General features: G+C 36.9%; 3 protein-coding genes and 1 pseudogene across 6 annotated transcripts; 1 reads left to right on the top strand and 3 right to left on the bottom strand.

The window, feature by feature from the left end:
* Positions 1-6,616: 6,616 nt before the first annotated feature.
* On the bottom strand, positions 6,617-9,024 carry LOC125474365 (polyvinylalcohol dehydrogenase-like). Its single transcript, XM_048577934.1, has 3 exons — positions 8,444-9,024; positions 7,387-7,984; positions 6,617-7,054 (listed from the first exon to the last, which is right to left on the bottom strand). Exons 1-3 carry the CDS (start codon positions 9,022-9,024, stop codon positions 6,617-6,619), a joined length of 1,617 nt encoding a protein of 538 aa, XP_048433891.1.
* A 2,395-nt stretch (positions 9,025-11,419) lies between these two features.
* LOC125474208 lies at positions 11,420-12,887 on the bottom strand (annotated as a pseudogene).
* Positions 12,888-15,095: 2,208 nt separating this feature from the next.
* LOC125474367 (3-dehydroquinate synthase homolog) lies at positions 15,096-18,027 on the top strand. Of its 4 annotated transcripts, none has more exons than XR_007255950.1 (10): positions 15,096-15,260; positions 15,374-15,610; positions 15,791-15,957; positions 16,058-16,156; positions 16,250-16,318; positions 16,395-16,535; positions 16,643-16,732; positions 17,336-17,513; positions 17,613-17,691; positions 17,795-18,027. XR_007255950.1 is itself a non-coding variant. In XM_048577936.1 (10 exons), exons 1-10 carry the CDS (start codon positions 15,131-15,133, stop codon positions 17,920-17,922), a joined length of 1,308 nt encoding a protein of 435 aa, XP_048433893.1. In that variant the 5' UTR covers positions 15,098-15,130; the 3' UTR covers positions 17,923-18,027. The 4 variants fall into 4 exon arrangements, 3 of the variants coding, with proteins under 3 accessions (XP_048433893.1, XP_048433894.1, XP_048433895.1); XM_048577936.1 differs by having other exon boundaries at positions 15,098-15,260; positions 17,336-17,503; XM_048577937.1 differs by having other exon boundaries at positions 15,122-15,260; positions 15,393-15,610; positions 17,336-17,503.
* Positions 18,028-18,246: 219 nt separating this feature from the next.
* LOC125474366 (serine/threonine-protein kinase PBL34-like) lies at positions 18,247-23,086 on the bottom strand. The gene is made up of 6 exons (XM_048577935.1): positions 22,144-23,086; positions 20,471-20,808; positions 20,224-20,359; positions 19,422-19,558; positions 19,221-19,344; positions 18,247-19,087 (listed from the first exon to the last, which is right to left on the bottom strand). The coding sequence occupies exons 1-6, from the start codon at positions 22,322-22,324 to the stop codon at positions 18,567-18,569; spliced, it is 1,437 nt and encodes a 478-aa protein (XP_048433892.1). The 5' UTR covers positions 22,325-23,086; the 3' UTR covers positions 18,247-18,566.
* Positions 23,087-24,855: the final 1,769 nt, after the last annotated feature.

Consider the following 24,855-nt stretch of genomic DNA (forward strand, 5'->3'; position numbering starts at 1 on the left):
AAATAGAGTTTTTCATTTTTAACTTTTTATGGTGGGTAAAATTATAAGGTGTGTGAGAAAATAGGACAATGGAGTGAGATTAGTAACACTCTAACTTTATTTAATGACTAGCCTCTTTGCACGCGCTCACGTGCATGTGAGAGGTATTTTTTAATCACGAGCACTACACACCCCTTAATATGATATATTATGTTAGTTGATTTCTTTCTCATACCGCGTACTAAAAATAAAATACAACATACAATTACAAATAAAAGGAAATGGAATATAATTAAGTCGCATGTAAAATGTGTGATAAAAGAAAGGCTTCTTGTACGCGTAGAAGCATATTCAAGGAGAGACAATTTTTTTAATCAAGGGCGCTCACGCCCCTTAAGATGTATTGTGTTAGATGTTTTATTTACCATGTCATAAAAATAAAATTCAACATATAGTTGCAAATAAAAAGAAATAAAATATAATTAAGTCACATATAAATGTGTTGATAAGCTACAATATATTTTAACCTGCCATTCAGGTTCTTTGGAACATGATAAGCTACAATATATAGCCATTGTAGAATTTCAAATTGTTGCGGAAACCAAACCAGCACTCTGCCTCACATCGACTCCCTGCATTCCATCCTTATTATTTGAAATTAATGAAGCTATAGATATTTAGGACAGAGTAAAATTTAGTTATAAAAGCATATAAATTCAACACCAAAAGTGAAATGAAGTCAAATGAATGTAGGCATGCATATCTGAACTGTAGTTTACAATCTTTCACGGATTACACACAAAAACTAAATTTCAAAGGAAGTCCAAATTGATAACTAATAAGGAAGTCCAAATTGATAACTGATTGGTTTAGGAAAGAGTGGCTAATGTTGAAAATTTCAATCGAATATTCACCTCACATCGCATCAACTCTTCAAAGACCACCCCAAAAATCTCATAAGAAAACTATGCCAACCAACCATTAACTGGACAAAGTCGAGTTTCCCTTACAGTTTGATTTAGAGTCGACTATCATGCATAAATTTCCGAAGGTCTCTTTACTAAGCTTTCAGCATCTTCCCAAGTATAGTCCTCTTTTTTCTCCAAGAAATCAAAACCTCCACATCCTTTTCGGTTCTTTGATTAAGTGTAATATTGGACTTCTCAAGTATCTTACAACTAAGCAACAAAAATGCGCTTCCTAGTTTCACATTGCCATTGTTTAACAAAGAACCCTAAAATATTTTCAAAGAAAGGCTTGAACTGGACAATGTAACATATGGTAATTGGTCTGATGAAACCTAAACTTCTGACACCAATTATAACCCAGTAACGCAAGTATAACCCAGTAATGCAAGTTTCTAGAAGATGAAACCTAAACTTTTGACACCAAACATAAAAATAGCAACACCAAAGAATTCTAAAAGTAAATATATACGAAATACATGGGTTATATAGAAAACCAAGAAAGATACAATCTTGATGCAAAGAAAGCAAAGTTAAAATACCAAGAGCAAGATTATGCTATTAAATAAAAGAAAAGTGAGATCCATAGGAATATCTACAAATCCAATCCATGAATGGAAACCAAAACCCTAACTTTCTCAGAGAAATTTGGACAGAAAAATTGTAGAAAGAAAGCAAGAGGAAAGATATACCCTAAACCATATACATGGCTCTAGCTATAATTGCTGGTGATGAATGCTTGGGAGAGAAAAGCTTTTACTTTTCACTCACTTTTGATTCCTGTAGCCACAATAGACATCCAGACTTCCTGCAAAAACCATTCTATTTCAAATAATCACATAATATCTTTGGTCTTGTCTTCTTAACCCGAAATCATAATCTTACAAGAAAAAAGAAACCCATGTTTGTTCCGGTCAGAATTTGCATTATTACTTGAGATAATCAAAGGAAAATCAAAATCTGTCTCCAACAAATTTTTCAATAAGCAATGAAATCAATTGTGTAATCTTTGAGAACGCTATTAAATTGACAAAAAGAAATCAAGCATTAAACTGGTAAAATTAGTAGATGTGAAATGATAAATTAAAGAATAATAATTAACTTATGTTTACCAATTAGAGGATAATCTGCATAGATATTAAGGGTACAGGTAGATAAATAAGGAGGGATAAAAAAAAGTGAAATATATATGTATATACCAAACCTTGTTTAAAATGACGGGTTTTAAAAGGGGCTCTGTCCCCTTCTACGCTTTGCTCTCTGGGATTTGATGTGGGTTAACAAACCATCAAATAAATACTCAACTACACACCGTATGAAAACATTATTTACAACAAAATAATATTATTCAAGTTAGAGAATTAAAATGACTATAAATCAAAACTCCATTGACGCAATGCAACAAACAAAATTACGATGAATAATCCAGAAAGTGTTATACATGTTGAAAAGACACCTTGCACACAGAGCACAAAACCCAGAACACCAACAACCAAAAAGGGGAAATTTGTGATATTATTCAAGGTATTAGGCACTGTTGTTAAAAAGTCATGTATTAAAAAACACAATTGAATATGAACGCAAATTTAATTATGTGTTATTAAAGCAAATAATTTATACACAATTGAAAATGATGTATAAATGGGAAGAGAACGGAAATTGAAAATATGAATTACTAATCCGATGGATTATTTGATTTTCGGGGAAAAATCTTTTTCGAAATATCAATCACCAATCTTTATGGTTGATTTTGTTGAAGTCTTTATTTGGAATAAATTGAAACCACAAACTGAACTCAAAGAAGACAAAAATTGATTCCTTTTCGATCATCCAACTGTATACTGATGATATATGTCACATCCCGGCCCGAGGTCCACCACATCCCGGGCCCGCTCCACCACCATAGTACAATATTGTTTGCTTTGGGCCCCAACTACACCTTCATAGTTTTGTTTCTGGGAACTCACACAAGAACTTCCCAACGGGTCACCCATTATGGGAGTGCTCTCGCGCGCTACTCGCTTAACTTTGGAGTTCTGATGAACTCCGAAGCCAATGAGCTCCCAAAATGCCTCGTGCTAGGTAGGGATGAGAATATACATATATAGGATCACTCCCCTAGGTGATGTGGGATCTTACAATCCACCTTCTTTAGGGGCCCGACGTCCTCATCGACACACCACGGCCAGGGTTAGGCTCTGATACCAAATTGTCACATCTCGGCCCAGGGTCCACCACATCCTGAGCCCGCTCCACCACTGTAGCACGATATTGTTCGTTTTGGGTCCCGACTACGCCCTCACGGTTTTGTTTCTAGGAACTCACATGAGAACTTCCCAGTCGGTCACCCATCATGGGAGTGCTCTCACTCGTTACTCGCTTAACTTCGGAGTTTCGATAAACTCTGAAACCAGTGAGCTCCTAAAATGCCTCGTGCTAGGTAGGGATGAGAATATACATATAAGGATCATTCCCCTGCACGATGTGGGATCTTACAATTCACCCTCCTTAGGGGCCCAACGTCCTCGTCAGCACACCAGGACCATGGTTAAGCTCTGATACCAAATTGTCACATCCCGACTTGGGGTCCACCATATCCTGGGCCCGCTCCACCATCGTAGCATGATATTGTCTACTTTGGGCCCCGACTACGCCCTCACGGTTTTATTTTTGGGAACTCACACGAGAACTTCCCAGTCAGTCACCCATTATGGGAGTGCTCTCACGCGCTACTCGCTTAACTTCGAAGTTCCGATGAACTCTGAAGCCATTGAGCTCCCAAAAGGCCTCGTACTAGGTAGAGATGTGAATATACGTATAAGGATCACTTCCTTGGGCGATGTGGGATCTTACAATGCTCTGATACCAAATTGTGACATCCCGGCCCGAGGTTCTTCACATCCCGGGCCCGCTCCACTACCGTAGCATGATATTGTCCACTTTGGGCCCGACTATGCCCTCACAGTTTTTTTTTTCTTCTGGGAACTCACACGAGAACTTCCTAGTGGGTCACCCATAATGGGAGTACTCTTGCGCACTACTCACTTAATTTCGGAGTTCCGATGAACTTCGAAGCCAGTGAGCTCCCAAAAGGCCTTATACTAGGTAGGGATGGAAATATACATATAAGGATCACTCCCCTGGGCGATGTGAGATCTTACAATATGTGGGTAGTTACTGTTGAACTACCCACTAAATCACACATCAGATTGTGGGAATTATTCAGAGAAAACTGCTAACAGGTTGGAGCCGTTTTCTCCATCATGTTTGAGGGTTCATCACGCACACGTTCTTTTTTTTTTTTTTTCCTTTTTAACTTTAAAACATTTTTTTAATTTTAGTTTTCTTTTCCAACTTTTCCGTTTGCACTCCTTTTTTTTTCTTTTTCGTTTTGTTATTTGTTTCTCTCACTATGTAAATGTTTTTATTTTTTTATTTTTCAATACAATTTTTTTATTCATTTATTTATTTTTACTAGTTTGTCCTCATTTTTTCGTTTTTTTGGATTTCAATTGTGAAGAAAACAAAAAGGCTTTCTTGACATTTCTGAATGCTTCATCAAACCGGTATTCTCCCTTTATATATATAGATAATGATAAGACAAAGAAAAAATAAATAAACAAAACAAACCGCGCGTGCAAGGAACTTCAGGCCAGGAAGACTTCTTCCACGCTGCTGCTTAGTTTTGTTCTTGTTGGCATCTTCATTTTGGAAATTGGATATTTGCCTTCTCGGATTTGTTTGCAGGTTGAGAGGACTTGTTGTTCTCTTCATTAATAACAATACCACAAACCAACCGGGAAGGCTTTTGGACTTCTGATGGATATTTTTGTATTCAATTTTATTGATTTAATTTGCATTATATTTCGATTTTGCATATGGAGAAGGTGAGATTGTAGGTAAGGAGAAGAGGAAGCCGTAGATGTGCAGATAATGGAAGAAAATTAAATAATTGGTGTAGAAAGTTAAGAAATTGAAGAGATTCATAAAAAAATTGATGAGAATCAAAGAAAATTAGAAGAAGAAAATGTGTTTGGAAGGTGAAAAAGTGCCGAGAAAATTCAAGAAAATGAGAGAGAAGAATGATCGTTAGACTTCTTGGAAAGATACAATATTCAGCTTAATAAATAACCAGTGCATGCCAACCTTGTTTAGTTTCAGAAATAGTGTAGAAATATTGTAGTACCTGTTCAATTTCAGAAATAATGTAGTATTCGTGTTAAGTTTCAAAAATAGTTTTCAGTTTAAAAAATAGTGTAGTACCTTTTAGTTTCGGAAATAGTGTAGTACTGTCGGTTTCAAAAATAATGTAGTATCGTTCAATTTCAAAAACAGTGTGTGTGACTTATGCGCAGTCCTGCGTGTCAGTTTTTAATCACTTTTTATTTTTATTATATTAAGCTTTTGTCATTTTCATTAAAATTTAAGCATTTTCCATTAAATAAAGGTATAGCATGATCTTTGTTTAAAATAAACTTAGTCCAAGCTCTTTTCATTAAAGCTCCCTTAAAAATAAAAATAAAAAGTTCAACCATCAAACTAGGGATGACAATTATAACCGTTAAACCCTATAATTGTGGATAACCGCCCGAATGGATTAGATTTGGGTATAAAAATTCCGATATATTTTGGGTATGGGAAAAAACCTTGAATATTATTCGGTTATGGTTTTGGATATGATCATAGGGGTTCCCAATCCATATCCGTACCCGAATCTGAACCAAATAATATATAATATAATTATATATGATATTAAAGTATTATATAATATATGTGTGTGTGTATATATATACACACACACACACATGTATATTCATTATTCACTAAATTCATTACCTTGAGAATACAAAAATTGCATTGTGTGATTTGCATTTTGTGGCAAAATTCAAAAGTTTTGATATGAATCAAAATCTATGAGAACTTAATGATATTTATGAGAGATATCAAAGATCAACCAACATTATTAATGTTTAGCTTTAATTTTCATGTTCCACAAGATCCATTAATTAAATCATTTTATACATCAAATATTTAATGACGAAATTAATATTTACTAAATTATCATGCGTTAATTGGGCAAATATATTTTTTATATTAACGGAGATGGATGTAACCATTAACCGATGGGGAATCCGTTATCCAGTGGGTATGGTTATGGATAATACCCGATGGTTAATTTGCGGTTATGGATATGGTTAATTTTCGTGGTTATGAGAATGGATATAACATTTCCGTCCCCAAACCAATCCGTTGTCATCCCTACATCAAACGTCATTATGTGGTCTACAAAATTTGATCAAAAAATTTGATCTTCCTTGCATTTTACTATTAACTATGTTGTCCATTCTTATTATAACACGTAAAATGATACACGACGCAGTTTATTATAAAAGTTTCTCTAATGATTGTACTACAAAGTATTTCTATCCAACTACGTAGATAATATACTTAAAAGTTGATTCTGTTGTACATCTATATAGACACTACATTTCCACGGGGTTATAAGTGACGCAAACATGATTCGCACCTTACAACGTCTTGTACAGACATAAATTGAGACCTCTTTTATTAATATTGGGGTGAAAAACATCCCACGACGAAGACTTATTTAATATTTATTCAATAGAAAAGCCATTACATTTATAGCATTATTCAATCAAAACTACATTATTTCATGTGACACAGAAGGCGAAGAGTGAAGTTCCGGCGGTATACTGACGTTTATATCCACTGCCAACGTAAATGCAGCCATCACTAATTGACATGCCACCGAACACGGATGCTCCAGTGTCATAGGACCACAAAATTTTTCCGTTTTCAGTGTTCATTGCGTAGATGGAGCCACGCGGATTTGTAGATCCAGCAAATAAAATACCATTAGCGACACTAACTGGACCAGAAGAAGTTGAATTGCTGGGATTGGCAGTTGACCATAAGATTTTGCCATTTTCAGGAGCCATTGCAACCCATCCACCCCAAGTTGTTATGGTACTAGATGGTTTTAGAGTAAAGTTTCTGGACTCAGAGTTAGCAATGTTGGTGTACACCTTTTTCTTGTCTGTAGCTGCTCCCCATGTTCCTCCTCCAGCAACGCCACCAGGTCCGGCTTCCTACATATTATCATACAGGTATGTACCATTCAGTAAACCATGCCGTTATTAACCGCATTATATACAAGTGCAATCCCTTTAAGAAAGAAGATATCGAGCAGATATCAACATTAGATCGAAAAACAATAAAATTATTAATTTGTACCGTATTTATTGATTATTTTGTCGATCATTTGCTAATAGAATTGAACATCAACTACACAAAATATGTGTATGTGCATATCCTTATTAGAAAGGTGGTCAATAATAAAATTCAAGCTCATGCCTTGCAGAATAAACAACAATTAAAAGCGAAAGATAAAATGATCAGTGTGTCCAAAGTCAAAATTTACCGTTGACCAAATAAGGGTGCCATTATTCCGATCTAGAGCCCAAGCAAAGCCACTTTTTTGGACAGCAACAACTAAATCTCGCTTGGTTCCATTGACACAGGTCTTGAGCATCATCGGTGCCTCCCCAAAGTCAGCATCCACGTTTGGTCCGGTTGGGCAGGTTGAAGTATTAAGGAAACACTCAAGAAACCAAACATCGTAGCCGCCCAAATGGTGGTTCCACTTGATATCGCCGCTGTCCAGATCAAGGGCTAGGATTGAGTTGCCGCGGTTATCAGGCTCAACACATGCATCTGAATGAGTGGGTAGAGTTGAATTGTTCTGATTTTCTTGGCATTGACTTACATTTTCTGGGACTGAGTACACATTGCCAGTGGCAATATAAACATGTTTTCTATGGACGTCGATGGATGGACTGCTGCCCCAGATAGCTGCACCGGAATAACTCCCTAGCTGTCCATGATTATCAGGCAGCATGAAGGTCTTCCATAATACGGTGCCGGCTTTGGCATCCAACTTGGCAAGGCTGCCACGGAAGGTACAACATTCCTCAGGGCTCAGGGTTTCTTCTAGTGATGACGTTCCAATGTATATACTCCTGTAATTATAATGAAGTTAATTAAGAACATATATATACGTGAGAATTGATTTTTTATTTAAATATAAACGTGAAGTAGAGTCGAATTTAAGACTTTTCACTTAAGTGAAAACAAATATCACTTTATCTTAATACTAAATGATCTAAAAACTCGACATCTACTAGACATTTTTCTTATAAATTTTATCCAACTTGTACCTCAAAATTAGTCAGACTAAATCCGGTAGAGTTTAGATTGATTGGCACAAATAAATAGAAGAAAGTCAATTATATCTTGCAAAATTTCATAAAAATTCAAAATATGTACATAAACTTTCATTTGTGGCTGACAAGCTTGATATTCGGAGATCTTTTTAGGGTTTCTACCTCAGAACAGTTAGTAATAATTCCTCTTATATAGTGAAATAATAAAATTTAAAAAAAAAAACCTGGTGAAATTAATGGAAACTAAGGACTAACCCATTGTAGTAGGTTCCGGACATGGTGATAACACCTGCGGCATGAGTATCAAGTAGGGTTGACCATATGAGATTCCCCGTTGATCGTTCAAGTGCAATAACAACAGCAGGTCCATAGATTCCAACAATAAGAAGGTCTTGATCATCAACGACTGTTGGGGTTGATCTTGCTATGGTCCAGTTGACACCAGCAAAACCGGTTGCATTAAGCCCAGTCAGTTCATGCAAGTTCTTCTTCCAAACCAGAGACCCATTGGAAGCTTGAACAGCATAGATTTCCCCATTCCAGCTCGGAAAATAAAGGGTGCCGTCGTAAATTGATGGCGTTGCAGATATATCGTCGCCGGCATAGAACTCCCAATTCAAGCTCAGTTTGGAAACCGTTCTACGGTTAATCTTGGTCTCTCTGTTGGCGTATCTTCTGTTTGACAAATCTCCGCCGTGGTTTAACCAGTTTTGTACTGCTGGGTTCTCATCATGTGAATGGCCTCCTGCACTGGCTGTGCTAGTAATTAGTAGACTACATGTGTATAGAGAAAAGACTAAAATTAGATTGTGGCATATCGATCTTAAAGGTGCCATATGCGAACTATATAGATAGGTATATGTGTGATCAGATTTTGGTATTACCTAAACTACATATATATGTTCTTATAAGATCCAAGGGCTTGAATACCATTCATAGATTCACATTCATACTTTAATGATCTCTTAGTCTTATGTTACGTAATCCAAATATAAAACTGTTGCTTGAATGAGATTATATATATTTCCCACACGGTGTGAAAGTTGAAACCGTTTTTGTTTATTTGTTTTTATTATTTTATTTTTGGAACTAGAAATAGCTGAGATCTGTGAGATTCTTGGCAGTTCAGTGATACATATCCATGGGTATTCATTTTCAACCCATTAAGAGCACGGTTCTTTTAATAATCTTAAATGCCGCCCCCTATTGAGGAGGGATTTTTCAATGTGACCGGTACATAGGATGGTACATCATGTATCATCGTACAAATGGTGAGATATGTGTGTTAAAAATTTAATAACTTAAAAAATAAAATTTCTCACCACTTCTATAAAAATATGTGATGTACCACTCGTATTCCGATCACAATGAAAAATTTCTTCCTATCAAGTTCATTCAGACAATCTCCAACATTGACTTTTACATCTCGAGAAGACAAATGTTTTTATAGTGAATGATTATAAGATTATAGCTAGATCTGTTAGTCTTTTGTTGATTAATGTTAGGCGTTGCCCCTTTAAAATGAAGTTTCAAGTTCCGTTTTCGCTAAGAAAAATGTTTCTTAACAGGTGATACAATAGTCGGGTTCTTAACAAGTGGCACAATAGTTGAGTTCTTAACAAGTGACACAATAGTTTTTTATTTTGCACTTTATTATTTCTTCTTGTATTATGAGGGGTAAGGTTTATATTCTCCGACTAAGTGTAACTTCTCTCTGATTCAATAAAATTTCGCTCGTACCGTTAGGTTTCCCTAAATAAAAAAAACTGAGTCAGGTTTGTGTTTGAATTTTATAACCCATTAACTTACAGGATGATATGACACGACTTATTGAGATAATGGGTTAACACACGTCCCGTTTATCAAGTCGAACTAAGTGACTAGATTCATCATGTATATATGTATATCTATATTGTTTCAGTTTATATTTATTAGGAATGTAATTATGTAAATTCTAAGTAGATTAGGAATTCTATAACATCTAGAAGTCTCCTATTACTATTTGTAGTACTTGGAGAGAAAATTTTTCTTTTTCTTACTAGTATAAATGAAGACACAAGGCATGAGGAATATTATGACATAGATTTCTCAACCCTTCTCAACCCTCTCTCTCTCTCTCTCTCTCATCTTCCCTCACTAAAATAGCCCTACAACATATATAAATAAAGGCACGAGGAATATTATCACAAAAATTTCTCTGCCTTTTTTTTTTTTTTTTTATATCTTTCTCTCCATGTGCCGCACCTTCTCCACTTCCTACGATATATAATATATTCCAAAACAAACTAATTAGGCAAGAAATTTGGCTTATCTAGTTAATATGATATAAGACTTTCTGCCTTGCTAATTAGATATATTCCGAGACTTCCAATATAAATTAGTAAGAGATGTGGATGGTGTTTGGTCTTCAATATATATCATTTTTTTTATTGGTTGATGTATTTAACCGTAACTATATCCCTTGATTTGGACGATTATACAGCAAAACTGTGCACGTATTGGTCGGCATCATGATTAAAAATTAAGTTGAATCAGTCTGTGTGGTACTATTCTGGTATGTTGAAAAAGTAAAACGTGAACAGAATTATTAGATTAATATTTATTGTTACTGGCTTAAGCGGGAAGTCTTTGCCCTCCAAAAAACAAGAAATGTGCATTTTTTGGACTCAAATCTAAGAACCCCAATACAATATCAGCACAGAAACCTTCATATGTTCTACTAAGTGCTTCTCTAGAAGGGGGAAGTTGTTTTTATTTCACTACTAAGCTGTGCTTCTCTAGATGGGGGAAGTTGTTTTTATTTCATTAATAAGCCTTTACTGTAATTGTGAAAAGGTTGGAAGATCTGGCCAGAGAAGGTGATAGCCCTATAGATTCGCTCTCATGGTTCAATCCTTCTTAGTAAAACGCGTGTTCGAATTCCGATTGCTTTTACGCAAGAAAGGGGGACCACCCTCTAAGCCTAAGTATTCCTGACTGATAGCATGCAAGTACCGGGAGGATTCGAATAGCTTAGATGCATGTATAAGATTGAATAAAAAGAAATTTAAGTGTGGGATATAAAACCTTACTATATAGTCTTATCTGTGTTATTCTTACTTTTCAAATTAAAGTTTACTTGGTACATTTTCCTTCATCGGTTAACATTAAATATCATACAAGTGATGCTTTCTTATTCCATGGACTACAAAGATGCATTATGAATTAACATTCTTCAATGAAAGGGTTCGATCATTTGACACAGAAGGCGAAAAGTGAGGTCCCGGCAGTAAACGTTGGATTTATAAATCCGAGATTAACTTTATACCCACTTCCAACGTAAATGCATCCATTGCTTATTGACATGCCACCATACACGGTTGCTCCGGTGTCATAAGACCACAGTATTTTTCCACTCCCTGTGTCCATTGCGTATATAGAGCCTTGTGGATTTGGAGATCCAGCAAATAGAACGCCGTTGGCGACACTGACTGGGCTAGGTGAAGCTGCACCAGTAGGGCTGGCAGTTGACCATATGATTTTTCCACTGTGAGGATTCATTGCTACCCATCCGCCACCAATTGTTATGTTATTTGATGGTTTCAGAGTAAAGTTTTTACCATCAGCGTTACCGATGTTGGTGTACACCATTTTCTTGTCAGTAGCTGCTCCCCAAGTTCCTCCTCCTTGAATGCTACCAGGCCCAGCCTCCGACACAGCACATAGATATCATTTACAGATGACACACATGTGTACGTGGAATTCATGTAGTGATTGATTTGAATCGAGTACTAATCTATTGTTTCTTTATTTCATTCTCGTTTTTTATTTCTAAAAGAGTAAGGTTTATATCCCCTTCTTTTATATGTATTTCTTTTTATTGTCTCTGTTTTTTTAGAGGTAAGGTTTATGTCTCTCCTGACTAGGTGTAATTTATTTTTTCGTTATTAATAAAATTTCCATCGTACCGTCTAGGTTCCCTAAAAAAAAAAAAGAAAAAAAAAACAACGTGTAAAGTAGGTATATTGCAAATTGATACCTTATACCAAACAATCTTTTTTTATGTAAGTTGTGGTGGTTTTCATGCATGGAGACAGATGAGTGAGTCCAAGTCAACTTACCGTTGACCACAAAGGCTGCCATTATTCCGATCTAGAGCCCAAGCAAACTCACCTTTCTGAACGGCAACAACTATATCTCTATTGGTTCCATTGACACGAGTTCTGAGCATCATTGGTGCTTCTCCAAAGTCAGCATCCACGTTTGGTCCAGTAGGGCAAGTTAAAACGTTTAAGAAACAAGCAAGAAACCATACATCGTAGCCACCGAGCTGACGGTACCACTTGATATCGCCGCTGTCCAAATCAAGGGCTGGAATTGAGTTGCCATGATTTTCCGGCTCAACACACGCATCTAGATTAGTGGGCATAGTTGAATTATTCTGATTTTCTTGGCATTGGCTTACACGTTCAAGAATTGAGTAGACATTTCCGGTAGCAATATACACGTGTTTTCTATGGACGTCAATGGACGGACTGCTTCCCCATATAGCTGCCCCGGCATACTATCCTAGCTCTCCATGGTTATCGGGCAGCATGAAGGTCTGCCATAACACGGCACCGGATTTTACATCTAATTTCGCAAGGCTGCCGCGGAAGGTACAACATTCCTCAGGGCTAGACCTTTCTGCAAGTGATGTTGTTCCAATGCAGATGCTCATGTAATAATTGCACTAGATTAATATGTGCAATTATTAATTTTTTATACAAGGATACACACACATAAAGAGGTGGATGAATAAATTAGTTTCGATTTGAACCTACGATATTCTATTTACAAGTGAAAAAAAATATCACTAAATTTTTCGTGGGGGCTTCCCAATTTTCATTTCTCTTAGGCCATCTTCAACTGAAGGGTCCAGGGGACCAGAGGGCCGAAAATAGCTCGAAAACCGTCTCCAACCGAGGGCTAGGCCAGAGGGTTCTGGAATCTGAGAGGGCCCCACGGAATCGGAGAGGGCTAGAAGGCTAGAGGGCTGGCTACTTGGGCTGGCCAGAAATACTGGGAATCCTATCGGTTATAACCGACAGGAATGCTTAAGAAAAAAAAAAATTCAAATGCATAGAATTTTTTTTTATAGTTTTATTATTATTTTTTATTTACAAAATTTTTCCTATAACTTCTATTTTTAATATTTTTTTTAAATTCTATTTTTTCCTATAACTTTTATTTTACAAAATTTGTTTCATTTTTTTTTAAATTCCATTTTTTCCTATAACTTCTATTTCACATAGTTACTTTATTTTATTTTAAATTCTATTTTTATCCTATAACTTCTATTTCACAAAATTTGTTTCATAATTTTTTTAAATTATATTTTTTTTCCTATAACTTCCTAAGTCATTATACAACATTAAATTAAATTAAGTAACATGAAACAACATTAAACCTATGAAATAACATTACATAATATGAACTAACATACAAATTATATAACATAAAAAAAAAACATTTAACAACATGAAACTTAAACAACATTTTAAAAAACATTTAATAACATAAAACTTAGTCGTCATGCTGACGTCACTTAGCTGTTTTTTTTAATTTAAGTTGTAATTTTTAAATAATAAATTATGTTTAGCCCTATGGCCCTTTGACCCTCGGTTGGAGATAATTTTTTGTGGCAGGACTAAAACGAGCCCTCTGGCCTTCTGGCCCTCGGTTGGAGATGGAGGCAAATATGGCCCTGTACAGTTTATTAAAATATTAGTATCTTGGAGAATCTTGAAGGGCCAGAGGGCTAAAACGAGCCCTCTGGCCAGCCATCGGTTGGAGATGGCCTTAGGAGTTTTCTTAATTGTTATTTGTTTTTAATAGCTTTCTACTTCTTATTAGAGTTTGGCTTCATTTCCCCTCTAACTTATTGTGTCATTATTTTTCTTCTTCTTTAATATATTCACAACATTGTATTTTTCCATGACAACAATGCTAGAGTGATGACATTGTTGTTTTAACTAATGTCTAACAAGTTAGCCACCTCATTCCCACCGGCAAAATAGCTTCCGTAAATGGAACCCCGTACGACTTCCTCAAGCCTGATGCTGTGGAAAGCAGGATCAACAACTGCCTCAACAGCAGCGCAGGCAACAAACCAAAGCCCGCCGCGGTGGTGCACGACAAGAAGTCCGGGTGGGTTTTAGAGCTGTCGACGAATGCACCCGGTTTGCAGTTCTACACGAGAAACTTTCTCAAGGATGTGAAGGGGAAAGGAGGCTTTGTGTATGAACCGCATGCAGCGTTATGTTTGGAGACAAGGGTTTCCGGATTCTATCAATCACCCTAATTTCCCGTCCACAATTGTGACTCCTAAAAAGTCTTACAAGCCTTATCGGTTGGAGTAAATGCAGAAAAAGTCGAATTACTCATGTATTTGTAAACACACTAAGAATCAAGGATGAAAATAATTTTTCTCATTTCAAGTAAGTAAACATGTCTTCAAACGATCGTACACTAATATTGTCATAATCTTAAGATTGTGCAAAGGACGGCTTATTAAAGCCTCTTAAAACAACCCCTATCCTCAAAATTTAGAGAAAATTTTTAGTGTGTCGAGAAGACAACCTGTTACATTAAGTGTCATCATGCAAGTAGTTGAAAATTCTTTTTCTTTTTTTTTAAGTATCTATGTATTTGTATTATAACGCTTAATATATAGTGTAAGAGACCGTATTTCCAGTACATGAAAAATTGCTCCAAAGTTTTTTTTTTTTTTTTTTTCTTTTGTTAAACTCCATTGCTCCAAAGTTTGATCAACGGATGGGCTTGTTTTCACGAGCCATTAGCTGAACCGTGACTCGTTCTGGGTCGACCCTCAACTTTCCGGTCCAATTCGGGTCGTTACTAGAAGTTTGAAAACGTCGGGTTGTTGTGATTTCCTGTCGATACAAAACCGCCGTTAAAACGATGGCAGTTGAGGTCCTTGGCGCGCACCGGATTATATCTCCAAGACTCCATAGACGAAAAAGAAAGATGGCTGCTGGTGTGCTGCATGCTGCTTCCTTGGCCAGAATCTGCTCCTTGACTCCCACCGCAGGTTGCTGTGCATCCTCGCTTCCCATGCCACCAAAATATCTGAAAGTGAATATTTTCAGTCAATTTAATTATTAATTTTTATTATATATTTTGTTTGCTGATTAATGTTTGCAGATAAATGGAACATTTGCAGATTGATTTGGTCGCACAGACACTCAATGGTTTCCCAGAACTCTTCCTCCGCCACTGCTATTGGGTCTTCCACGACGTCGTCTTCGGGGACGTACGGCGAGTCGAAGAGGGTGTGGGTGTGGACGGAGAGCAAGCAGGTCATGACGGCCGCCGTCGAGAGAGGCTGGAACACCTTCGTCTTCCCCTCTCAAAGCCGTGAACTTGCCGATGAGTGGTCCTGTAAGCTCATTCAAAATTTTCAAGTTTTGGGTTTTGCTGTAATTAATTGAAGATAAAGGGGAAAACTTTACAATTTTAGGGTTGCCCATTTGGGGATTCTTGTGGTATTCCATATAATTTCACCTTAGAATTTGTTTTTTTTTTCTCACTTTTGATGATTTGGGTGTGGAATGTGAGCAGCAATTGCATTGATCGATACTATCTTTGTCGAAGAGGGAGCGATTTTCGATGGTGAGAACAGAAGAGTTGCCACAATGCTTCAGGTCGCCAACCCCAAGGAGTTGGAGCTGCTTCAACCCGATAAAGCGCTCGGCGAAAATGTAGTTGTTGATTTGCTAGATTGGCAGGTATGTTGTTTATTGATTACGAAAACGTAGTTTGTTGCTTTTTATTTCGGTGTCTAAACCTTCCCGGGGTTTTTTTATTTACCTTGTTTTTGTTTCTTAGGTCATACCTGCCGAGAATATAGTTGCTGCATTTCAAGGGAGTGGGAAAACAGTGTTTGCTGTTTCGAAAACCGCATTGGAAGCACAAGTCTTCTTTGAGGTATACATCAAACTTTTCAATTGAACTTCGGACTATCGCTTAGATTCTATGCATCCTTAAATACTGTTCGTGTTTATTATGTTGCGTTTGTAGGCCCTCGAGCATGGTTTGGGTGGAGTTGTCTTAAAAGTTGAAGAAGTAAAAGCTGTTCTTGACCTAAAGGTAATTACTTACTGGCTAAGGGCTTGTTGGCCTTATGGAAAGCATTTTTTCTTCTTATATTGGTTGTTATTATCAGGACTATTTTGACAGAAGAGATGAAGTGAGCAACATATTGAACTTGACAAAAGCCGTTGTAACTCGAGTCCAAGTAGCTGGAATGGGGGATCGAGTTTGTGTTGATCTATGTAGTCTCATGAGGCCAGGGGAAGGACTACTTGTATGCTGTCACTCTACTTTTTATTATCTTGCTGCTCTCTTTACTCAGATGAGTTGGTTATCTATGATGTCATTGTTCTTATAGTCTAAAATTTTAACATCCTCAAGGTTGGCTCCTTTGCCAGAGGATTATTCCTCGTTCATTCGGAATGCTTGGAATCAAATTACATTGCAAGCAGGCCTTTCCGTGTGAATGCGGTGAGTTTGGTTTTGAGTTTCCTGGAAATTTTATAAACTGTGATCATGTAAATTGGTGCCTGCTGCAACAGTCATCATGTTCACTACACAGCATATTTACAGAAGATTGATTGCATTGCGTTACTTATCCGGATCATTTTGGGTAATAGGGCTTTCATTTAAAAATGATATCATTATAAAAACTTTACTATTTTCCATATCATATCAATCTAGTCCGCTCACTTTCGCTTCAATAATGGAAGCCAAGAATAAATCCTTTCAGTTTCACACAATTTCCACTTACCTTCTATATTCTCCCCATATAGAAAATAATCTGGTACCATGAAGCTTTTGTTATTTAGAAAAATCGAGATGAAAATGAAAAAGGATGTTAACATTATTTCTTTATGTCCTGTTTTACCTATCTCTTCATTTTGGCTGAATACGTAAACAATATTATTACTCTACAAGTAAAGTTGATAATGTGTGCAGCTTAGTCGTGGACGAACAAATAAACTTTCCTATCACAAGAATTATTGGATTATTTTGGAGCTACAATTTTGGTGGCTTCAAAAAATTATTTTCTATTGCCTATTTAACCAAATGTACGTGTGAAATGTGCAGGGACCTGTACATGCTTATGTTGCTGTTCCAGGCGGAAAAACGAGCTACCTCTCAGAATTGAAAGCAGGTAAAGAGGTGATCCTGGTTGATCAGAAAGGCCATCAACGAACAGCAATTGTTGGGCGTGTAAAGATAGAGACTAGACCGCTAATCCTTGTAGAGGCAAAGGTCTTGAACAGCTACGTTCACAAAATTTGATTAATCTTTTAGTTAGAGTTGGGTACTTTTGCTGGTTAGTAAACTTTATTGTTGATACTGGTAATATTTTTGCCTTCAGAGAGATTCGGATGATCAAACTTTCTACAGCATCCTTGTACAGAATGCGGAAACAGTTGCCCTGGTTTGTCCCTCCAGAGGTCTTCCTCACTCTTGTAACCGGTTTCTTAAGTTGAATTATATTGTTTTTCCTATTCTCCGTTCATCTTACAGTTGCTGAACCTTCACTTACACTTGCTGCAGAAAGCGAACTGCAAAAAACTGCAATCCCTGTGACCTCGCTTAAAGTTGGAGATGAAATTTTAGTTAGATTACAGGGCGGGGCTCGGCATACAGGAATTGAAATTCAAGAATTCATTGTGGAGAAATAAGAAATGGAAGATGATGTGAACATGAAATTTGTCGAGATTTCTTACAGCCATGTAAATTTGTAACTGACATAACTGATATAACTAGATCATTTTTTGGCCGTGAAATTGCTTGTGTACTACTTTAGTCAAGTTTCTTCTTCAGCAGAATATTTAACCCAAATGCAAATGCAAGGAACAATTTATCACGTGCGCGTGCACAATTGTCCGCAGTGGATGTGTTTGCTGCTTTGAAACTTCAGGCAGTTTCATGCACATCAACGGTTGGCAATTGCTCAGGCAGTTCACGTATGACACAAATAAATCGACGAGAAACACAGATGCAGATTACCGATAAAGACAGTTACTAACGAAGAAACAAGAAAACACAGGAAACCCCTTTACACTTCACATACAACCACCACCTATAAGATTCTTTTCTTTGGCTAGTTTAAATGTTCCTTTGGTAAATTTCTATGCTCAATATCTATGTCTAGCCATACAAGCTAAGCTTGATGGCAAAACCCTATAAACTCGACTCTACTAAGAACACATTGACATTTAACTCAATACAACAACTGAGGTCTTTTCTTTTCCCACTGTCATATCCCTTAAACGTTAACTTCTGACGCAAGGAAACGAAATGGAAATCAAAGAGGAGCTCAATCTTACGATTGTGCAGATTGCGAAATAGGTCTGGGTGATCGGTTAAGATAGTTTAGGTGACATGGTGAGGCATGCGGACCATTTGGCATGGATCGGGTTCTAGTTGGTTGTCCGTTCCTTGAAACCCCAACCAGCCCTCTACCGCCATTTCGAGAATTTGGATTAGACCCAGGAGCTTGCAAGGCTTGGTAGTAAGATGAGGATCTGGCCATGTCATTGAGGTCAGGAAGAGGCTTCAGCACTTCAACGACTTCACTCATCAGAGGTCTAGCCTTGGGGTCACGGCTAAGACAACGGGCAGCCAAATGAAACGCCTTCTGAGCACCTTTGATAGAGAAGTGGCCTTCAAGTCTAGGATCTATTAGACGGTAGAACCTTTGCCTGTCTCCCAGATGCGGGCGTGCCCACTCAACCAAGTTATGCTCCCCATTGGGTCGGTTTTTGTCCATAGATCTTTTACCAACCAACATTTCAAGCAAAACCACACCGAAGCTATAGACATCGCTTTTTGAAGTGAGGTGTCCTGATAGAAGATAGCTCGCATTATATAAATTACTTTACATTCCATGAAAGCAGAAGAGCATAAATGACGAGATACAGTCAGAACTGTTGAGAATAAGGCAAAAAAAGAGATTCATATAGTTTATGATACCAACCTGTCATTACATACTCAGGGGCTGCATAACCGTAAGTGCCCATAACTCGGGTGGAGACATGAGTTTTGTCTCCCTCCGGAGCATCTTTTGCGAGCCCAAAATCAGAAAGCTTAGCGGTGTAGTCCTGGAAGAGAATCATTGATTAGAAGAAGAGGTATCAGGTAAAAACAATGACATTCAAACCTGAGCTCAATAACGCACCACATCCAGCAGTATATTAGATGTTTTAAAATCTCGATAAATCACTGGCCTTTTGGCTTCCTCATGAAGAAAGGTAAGACCCTGTGCAGCACCAAGAGCTATTTTCATCCGGATAGGCCAAGGGAGCGGCAAGGTCCCTGAAATGGTGGGGAAAATTATTACTGAAGCACGTGACAAATCAAACTACCAGAACTTGTACTGCACACTCTCATACACATTTTACTTCCGTTTTTTTCTTTTTTTAATGAAACATCTCATGGAAAATTTTCGAGGTGTGGTGATTTGAACTCTAGCTTTCTTACCACCTCACCGTATTTAATTGTGATGTGCACCCAACTTAGGTAAGTTTTAACCCCTTTCTTTATTTAGATGTAAATTAACAGGAAATAAATCGTAATCCACAACCTCCAAACATGAATTTAAGACTGTCGTATCACATTTTGCATATGAATAGCATCTAAAACATAGAAACTTTTCTTTCCTAAGAGAAACACTTTCAAACATACTATTAACAAGCAAAAAACCTCTAGGACCTGTGCTAAAACAGTATCCACACGTCAACACTAATACTAATAGAAAACTGGTCACCAAAAACTACAACCATCATCATCCTTATGGCCTTCATCATCACATTAAACTCTATCCTAGGTTAAATTCAGTAGGAGTCACAATAGTTCAAATCACTTGCAAGCATTAAAAGGTGAGCATAAATCTTCAAGCCAAAAGAAAATACACGTCTAATCACTTGTCACAAGGAAAGACCATATTCAAATTTCGAGGAGATATAGTTTTGAGCACATACTTCTAAAGAGGTGATTCTCCAAGCTTCCTCGAGGCATAAACTCATAGACAAGTAACCTTTGATCATCCTCAATGCAATAACCATATAGCTTGACTAAATTTGGATGAAGTAGGTTGCCAAGATAATTAACTTCAGCCTACAACACGGAAAAGACACAATGTTATCTTTCATCCACAAAAGTGAATAACAAACACGCCATAATTCTAATTAGTGGTAACGGACAAAAAGTGGTAATGAGGCTCCATACCAGCCATTCTTTATGACCTTGAAGTCCCTCATGGTTCAGAGTCTTTACGGCAACTGCAAGCCCAGCTCCAGGTTTTACTGGAGTAGTTCCATGTTCGTCAATCCAGCCTTTATATACACAACCAAATCCACCCTCGCCCAGAAGATTCACAGGTCTAAAATTCCTTGTTACAGACTTAAGCTCATCAAAGGTGAATTTTCGTAGCTGAGAAGCCACTTTCAGTTCCTCAGCTGCCTTGGGAGTAGACACAGTGCTTCCTGTGTTACTGGTGGATGAAGACGAAGCAACTGGAGCAGCTGGCTGGTCTTTGATCGAGTCATTTGTACCTTTACTTTCCCCTGGTTTACAAACGATACCACGTCAAATCATCAGGTGTAATTAAGACAACCAGCTTAGCTTTATATAAAGAGTAGGCACAGATTCTAAATTTGGCACAACTAGGATATGTAGATGCATTGATAGAGAAGTCTGCATAATTATCAACCATTGTTAAGGTATTTTATGCACCAGAATGCGTAATAGGAATATGCTCTGCCAATGTGAGTATCCCGTTAAATGTTTGCCTTGTCTAATTTTGTTTTTTATTATGGGAAGCATACTTTGAGGATATATGGAATTGTATACAGATTAACTTCTAGATGATCATAAAAAATTGGACAAGGCTATTTGAAGGAGTAGGTGACCAATGATAAGAGCCCTCCCTACTAAAGATAAGCTTGCTAAACAGTTAAACGGACACAGGTAACACAGCGTCACACCTACGTTACTTTCATGAAAGAGTTTTGTTTCAGTCAGTTGCCCACGCGCACGTGGAGAGTAATTGACACTAGCATCGCCGTTACAAAATTTACATACAGAGAGACACGTCTCATCACGTTAGAGATGCACTAATGGTCAAGACAACTCTAAAATCTTCCGCCAAATGCAGAAACATAATCATTTCACATAGCACACATTCAAATTAACACGTGCACAGAATTTATACATAACGATGAAAGGGTACTACCTGCGTATCCCTCTTATCACGCACTCAGTGACGCGAGTCAACAAAATCTAGCTACATTTCATATAGAACAGAGCGAATCAAACACGTGCACAGCATTTATCCAAAACCACAAAAGAATGATCTAGCCCTATATCCTTATGTTTGGGAGAATCCAGAAAACACAAGTCAAAGTTGAATCTAGATAACAGAACATACTTAAAAGTCAAAATCAAACATGCTGGAAATACTTATGCACGTTGGAATGTTCGGTAGAATTAGTACAATTCTAATTAGAACACCTCATGGTAGAACTTTCAAAAGTTCTTAGCCATTCTTGATTAAGAAGCAACAAAACTACCAACTAAGGAAACCTTATCACTGGATAAAACCAAAACCCAGAAACAATGCACCAACAGATACGATCACAGAATAATCGATTTATCCAACCAGAATAACAAACGCAGAACCGAATGAAGATTTGATGAGCCTAATAAGCTATATTAAACCAAACATCTATATCTATATGCAATGGCGCACCGACATGCTAAATAACATGATCACACTAGTACATTGTCAAGGAATCAATCAAAATCTAATCTGAAAGTAAAACCGCAACAATTGAGACAAAATGTATAAGGAAAACATCGTAAAACAAAAACGAAATTTTAAGGAATGAATTGAATTATACCAGCTGGTGAGCTAGTTCCACTTGTAGGCCTATTCAGTTTGGTCTTTGGAGACATGCACATCCCCATGAACCTTAACTTCATCCAGCATCCTGTCACTTCATCTTGATCATCTTTCTTTTTCTTTCCCTTTGATTTTCCGACGTTCTTAGATACAACAGAAGCACCACGTCCCAATCCCATGCTGTCAAAACCCTAAATTAAGCAACCAACCTTTCAATCCCCTTTGAAGACGAACAAATATGGAATTCAGAGAACAACTCCGAAAGAACAACTTCAAAAGAGAAAAACTGCCCAAAAAAATCAAAATTCTAGGAAACGCATTGGACCCTTTTCAGATATGAGAATCCTGAATTCAAAAAACCCAAAAAACACAGAAACCAACTTGAAAAATCGAGCTTTTTTGCTTCAAATCACTCCACCGGACAGAACCCTCGCAAGAAAAACGACATGCAAGCCAAAACGACGACCACCTAGTAAAATTTGCAGCTAAAACATAAGAGAATGCCGGGCTCAAAACAAGCAAAAAAACCCAGAAACAGAATCTCAGAGGGCGACGAGTTCGAAGAGAAAGAACACATTTTGCACTAGAAAATCATCACTTCGTCTCTCCCGGCAAAACAGAAAAAACACACGCATTCACTAACACAAAAAATGACATAGAGAGACAGTGACAGAACGAAAACAACTGCGAAATCGCGTCGAGGTTAAGCTAACTAGAAACCTAAGAACAATGCGGTTTGGTTTGGTGAGGAGAGAGAGGAGGTAAACGTGCGTTAAGCATGAAAAGGAGTGAAGGACAAGGGTGAGGACTGAGGAGGATGTTTGAGAGGCGTTTTGAGAGAGAGAGAGAGAGAAAGAGAGAGAGAGAGGAGGGGAAAGTGTAAAACAACAGGCAATGAGCGAGCCCCAAAAAAAAAAAAACGGTTGCCGGGCATCCTCCAACTTGTGACTCTGAAGCGTTACCATGCCAGTGCTCGTTTGCCACAATTCATGTGTTCTTTGGTTAAAAACGAAATAAATTTGAAAATTTAAAAAGATAATTACAAATTTTGATGATGATGTGGAGCTCATGCAGTTGCTCAACATGTCGTTTGATTGCATAATTATGGTGTTATTGGGACTTAATTTGTCCTATTCTTGCTTGTTGAGATAGGATCCTGCTATCCAAATACCGTTCTCAATTTTCGATCATCGAGTCGAATAGATTGAAGAAGATTAATGGTAAAAAATTAACAAGGTGCGAGTGAGGTAAAATGGGTGTGTGAATACCACTTTTGATTGAGAGAAGGGTTTTTCTTTGCAAATTTGCATTAGGCCAATGTTAACTGAGTTCAAATTTCTCTTATTGTAAATTAGAGTAACTTAAACAGGCTAACAATAATGTTGTTTACATACACAAAATTAACAGACTTGTTGACACAATCTCTAATCTAGGTGATTTCTTCTATTATATGTCTAGATTAGTTGTGTATCAATTAGAAACATAAAGCTAATATCATTGTTTACACACTGTCTATTTACAATGGCGTAGCCACCCACAAGGCTAAGGTGGGTCGTAGTCCAGGGAGGTTTTCTATGAGGGTCCATGCACTCATTTTTACTTCTTACATACCTCTCTTAATTGCTGGTTGTTCAGATTGAATGAATTGAAGATGATCACTAACAAAATATTAATAAGGCTGTGTTGGAAGTAAAATGGGTTTGTGATAGATCTATTCTTTTGTAAACTCATGCTTATAGCCTACTCAATTTCAATACAGATTATTATTTAATGTATATTTAGTAGAGGAGAGGTAGTAAATAATACGTTTTCTGCTAAAAATTATAAATTAGTTCTATCTCCAGTCCCCCTTTATTCTATTCTTTAAAGGAAAAGACCATTTACCATATGTAATTTAGCTTATGTGCTTCTTACTCAAGAAAAGATTAATAAAGTTCTTTAAATACACAATTAAATCCCTATCTCCGCAATTCTTGACTTTCCGTTGTAATTTTCCAATGAATGTCACATTTGGTACATTCTTAATCTCTTTATTTACTTATTCTTGATTTAATTGGTAGGTTAATTATTTATATGGTCCTTGAATTTATCGGTTAAGATTATGATTTTGAGAATAGTTTATATTATATTGTTGTTCTTTTATATTGATTATTATATAATTTTATATAAGCAAAAAAAATAAACATATCATTTTATGGTACTATTTTCAACTAGCCCACCCAAGAAAAAAATTCTGGCTCTGCCCTTGGCTATTTAGACACACTTGATGACACACTGGTAACTTTCACATCGTTGTAATGCTATTTAGACATAGATAGTGCTACTCTCAGAGCTAATTGTACCTCCCACACACCCTTACTATTTTTTGTTCATTAATCTTCTTCAATTCATTTAATCCAACAACCAAAAATTGAAAAATGTGAGTGAGAATTAAAAATGAGTGTGTAGATAGTACCTCTCTTTAGACACACTTGATGACACATTAAATGCAGTTAGATAAGTCCCATCTCATTAAATAGTGTGTCAACAATGTAAATATGTTTTATGTGTCTAAATTGCTTTTTGAAAAATTAGGAGAAAAAAGACTTTTCCTTTTTACTTTATCTTTTAGTGGTGTGGTTTTATGGTATTAACTTTCTGCTATCTTTTTTTAATTTTCTGTTGAGGACCCTTTTAATGCATTTTTGTCGGTTTTTTTAACTTTTGTTCT

The sequence above is a fragment of a genome, unplaced genomic scaffold (assembly GCF_019419815.1).
Source record: "Pyrus x bretschneideri cultivar Hongxiangsu unplaced genomic scaffold, Pyrus_bretschneideri_v1 Contig12, whole genome shotgun sequence".
Lineage (NCBI taxonomy): Eukaryota > Viridiplantae > Streptophyta > Magnoliopsida > Rosales > Rosaceae > Pyrus > Pyrus x bretschneideri.

Bases quoted from the DNA above. Each gene is read 5' to 3' on its own strand.
- LOC125474365 (XM_048577934.1), bottom strand. From the start codon at position 9,024: ATGGCACCTTTAAGATCGATATGCCACAATCTAATTTTAGTCTTTTCT. The intron at 7,985-8,443 runs GTTAGTCCTTAG...TTATAATTACAG, and splicing joins TCCGGAACCTACTACAATGG to GAGTATATACATTGGAACGT. The intron at 7,055-7,386 runs GTAAATTTTGAC...GATAATATGTAG, and splicing joins GCACCCTTATTTGGTCAACG to GAAGCCGGACCTGGTGGCGT.
- LOC125474367 (XM_048577936.1), top strand. From the start codon at position 15,131: ATGGCAGTTGAGGTCCTTGGCGCGCACCGGATTATATCTCCAAGACTC. The intron at 15,261-15,373 runs GTTGCTGTGCAT...TAATGTTTGCAG, and splicing joins CTCCTTGACTCCCACCGCAG to ATAAATGGAACATTTGCAGA. The intron at 16,319-16,394 runs GTAATTACTTAC...TGTTATTATCAG, and splicing joins AAGCTGTTCTTGACCTAAAG to GACTATTTTGACAGAAGAGA.
- LOC125474366 (XM_048577935.1), bottom strand. From the start codon at position 22,324: ATGGGATTGGGACGTGGTGCTTCTGTTGTATCTAAGAACGTCGGAAAA. The intron at 20,809-22,143 runs GTATAATTCAAT...TTTGTAAACCAG, and splicing joins TGGAACTAGCTCACCAGCTG to GGGAAAGTAAAGGTACAAAT. The intron at 19,559-20,223 runs GTATGTGCTCAA...CCACCATTTCAG, and splicing joins GGAGAATCACCTCTTTAGAA to GGACCTTGCCGCTCCCTTGG.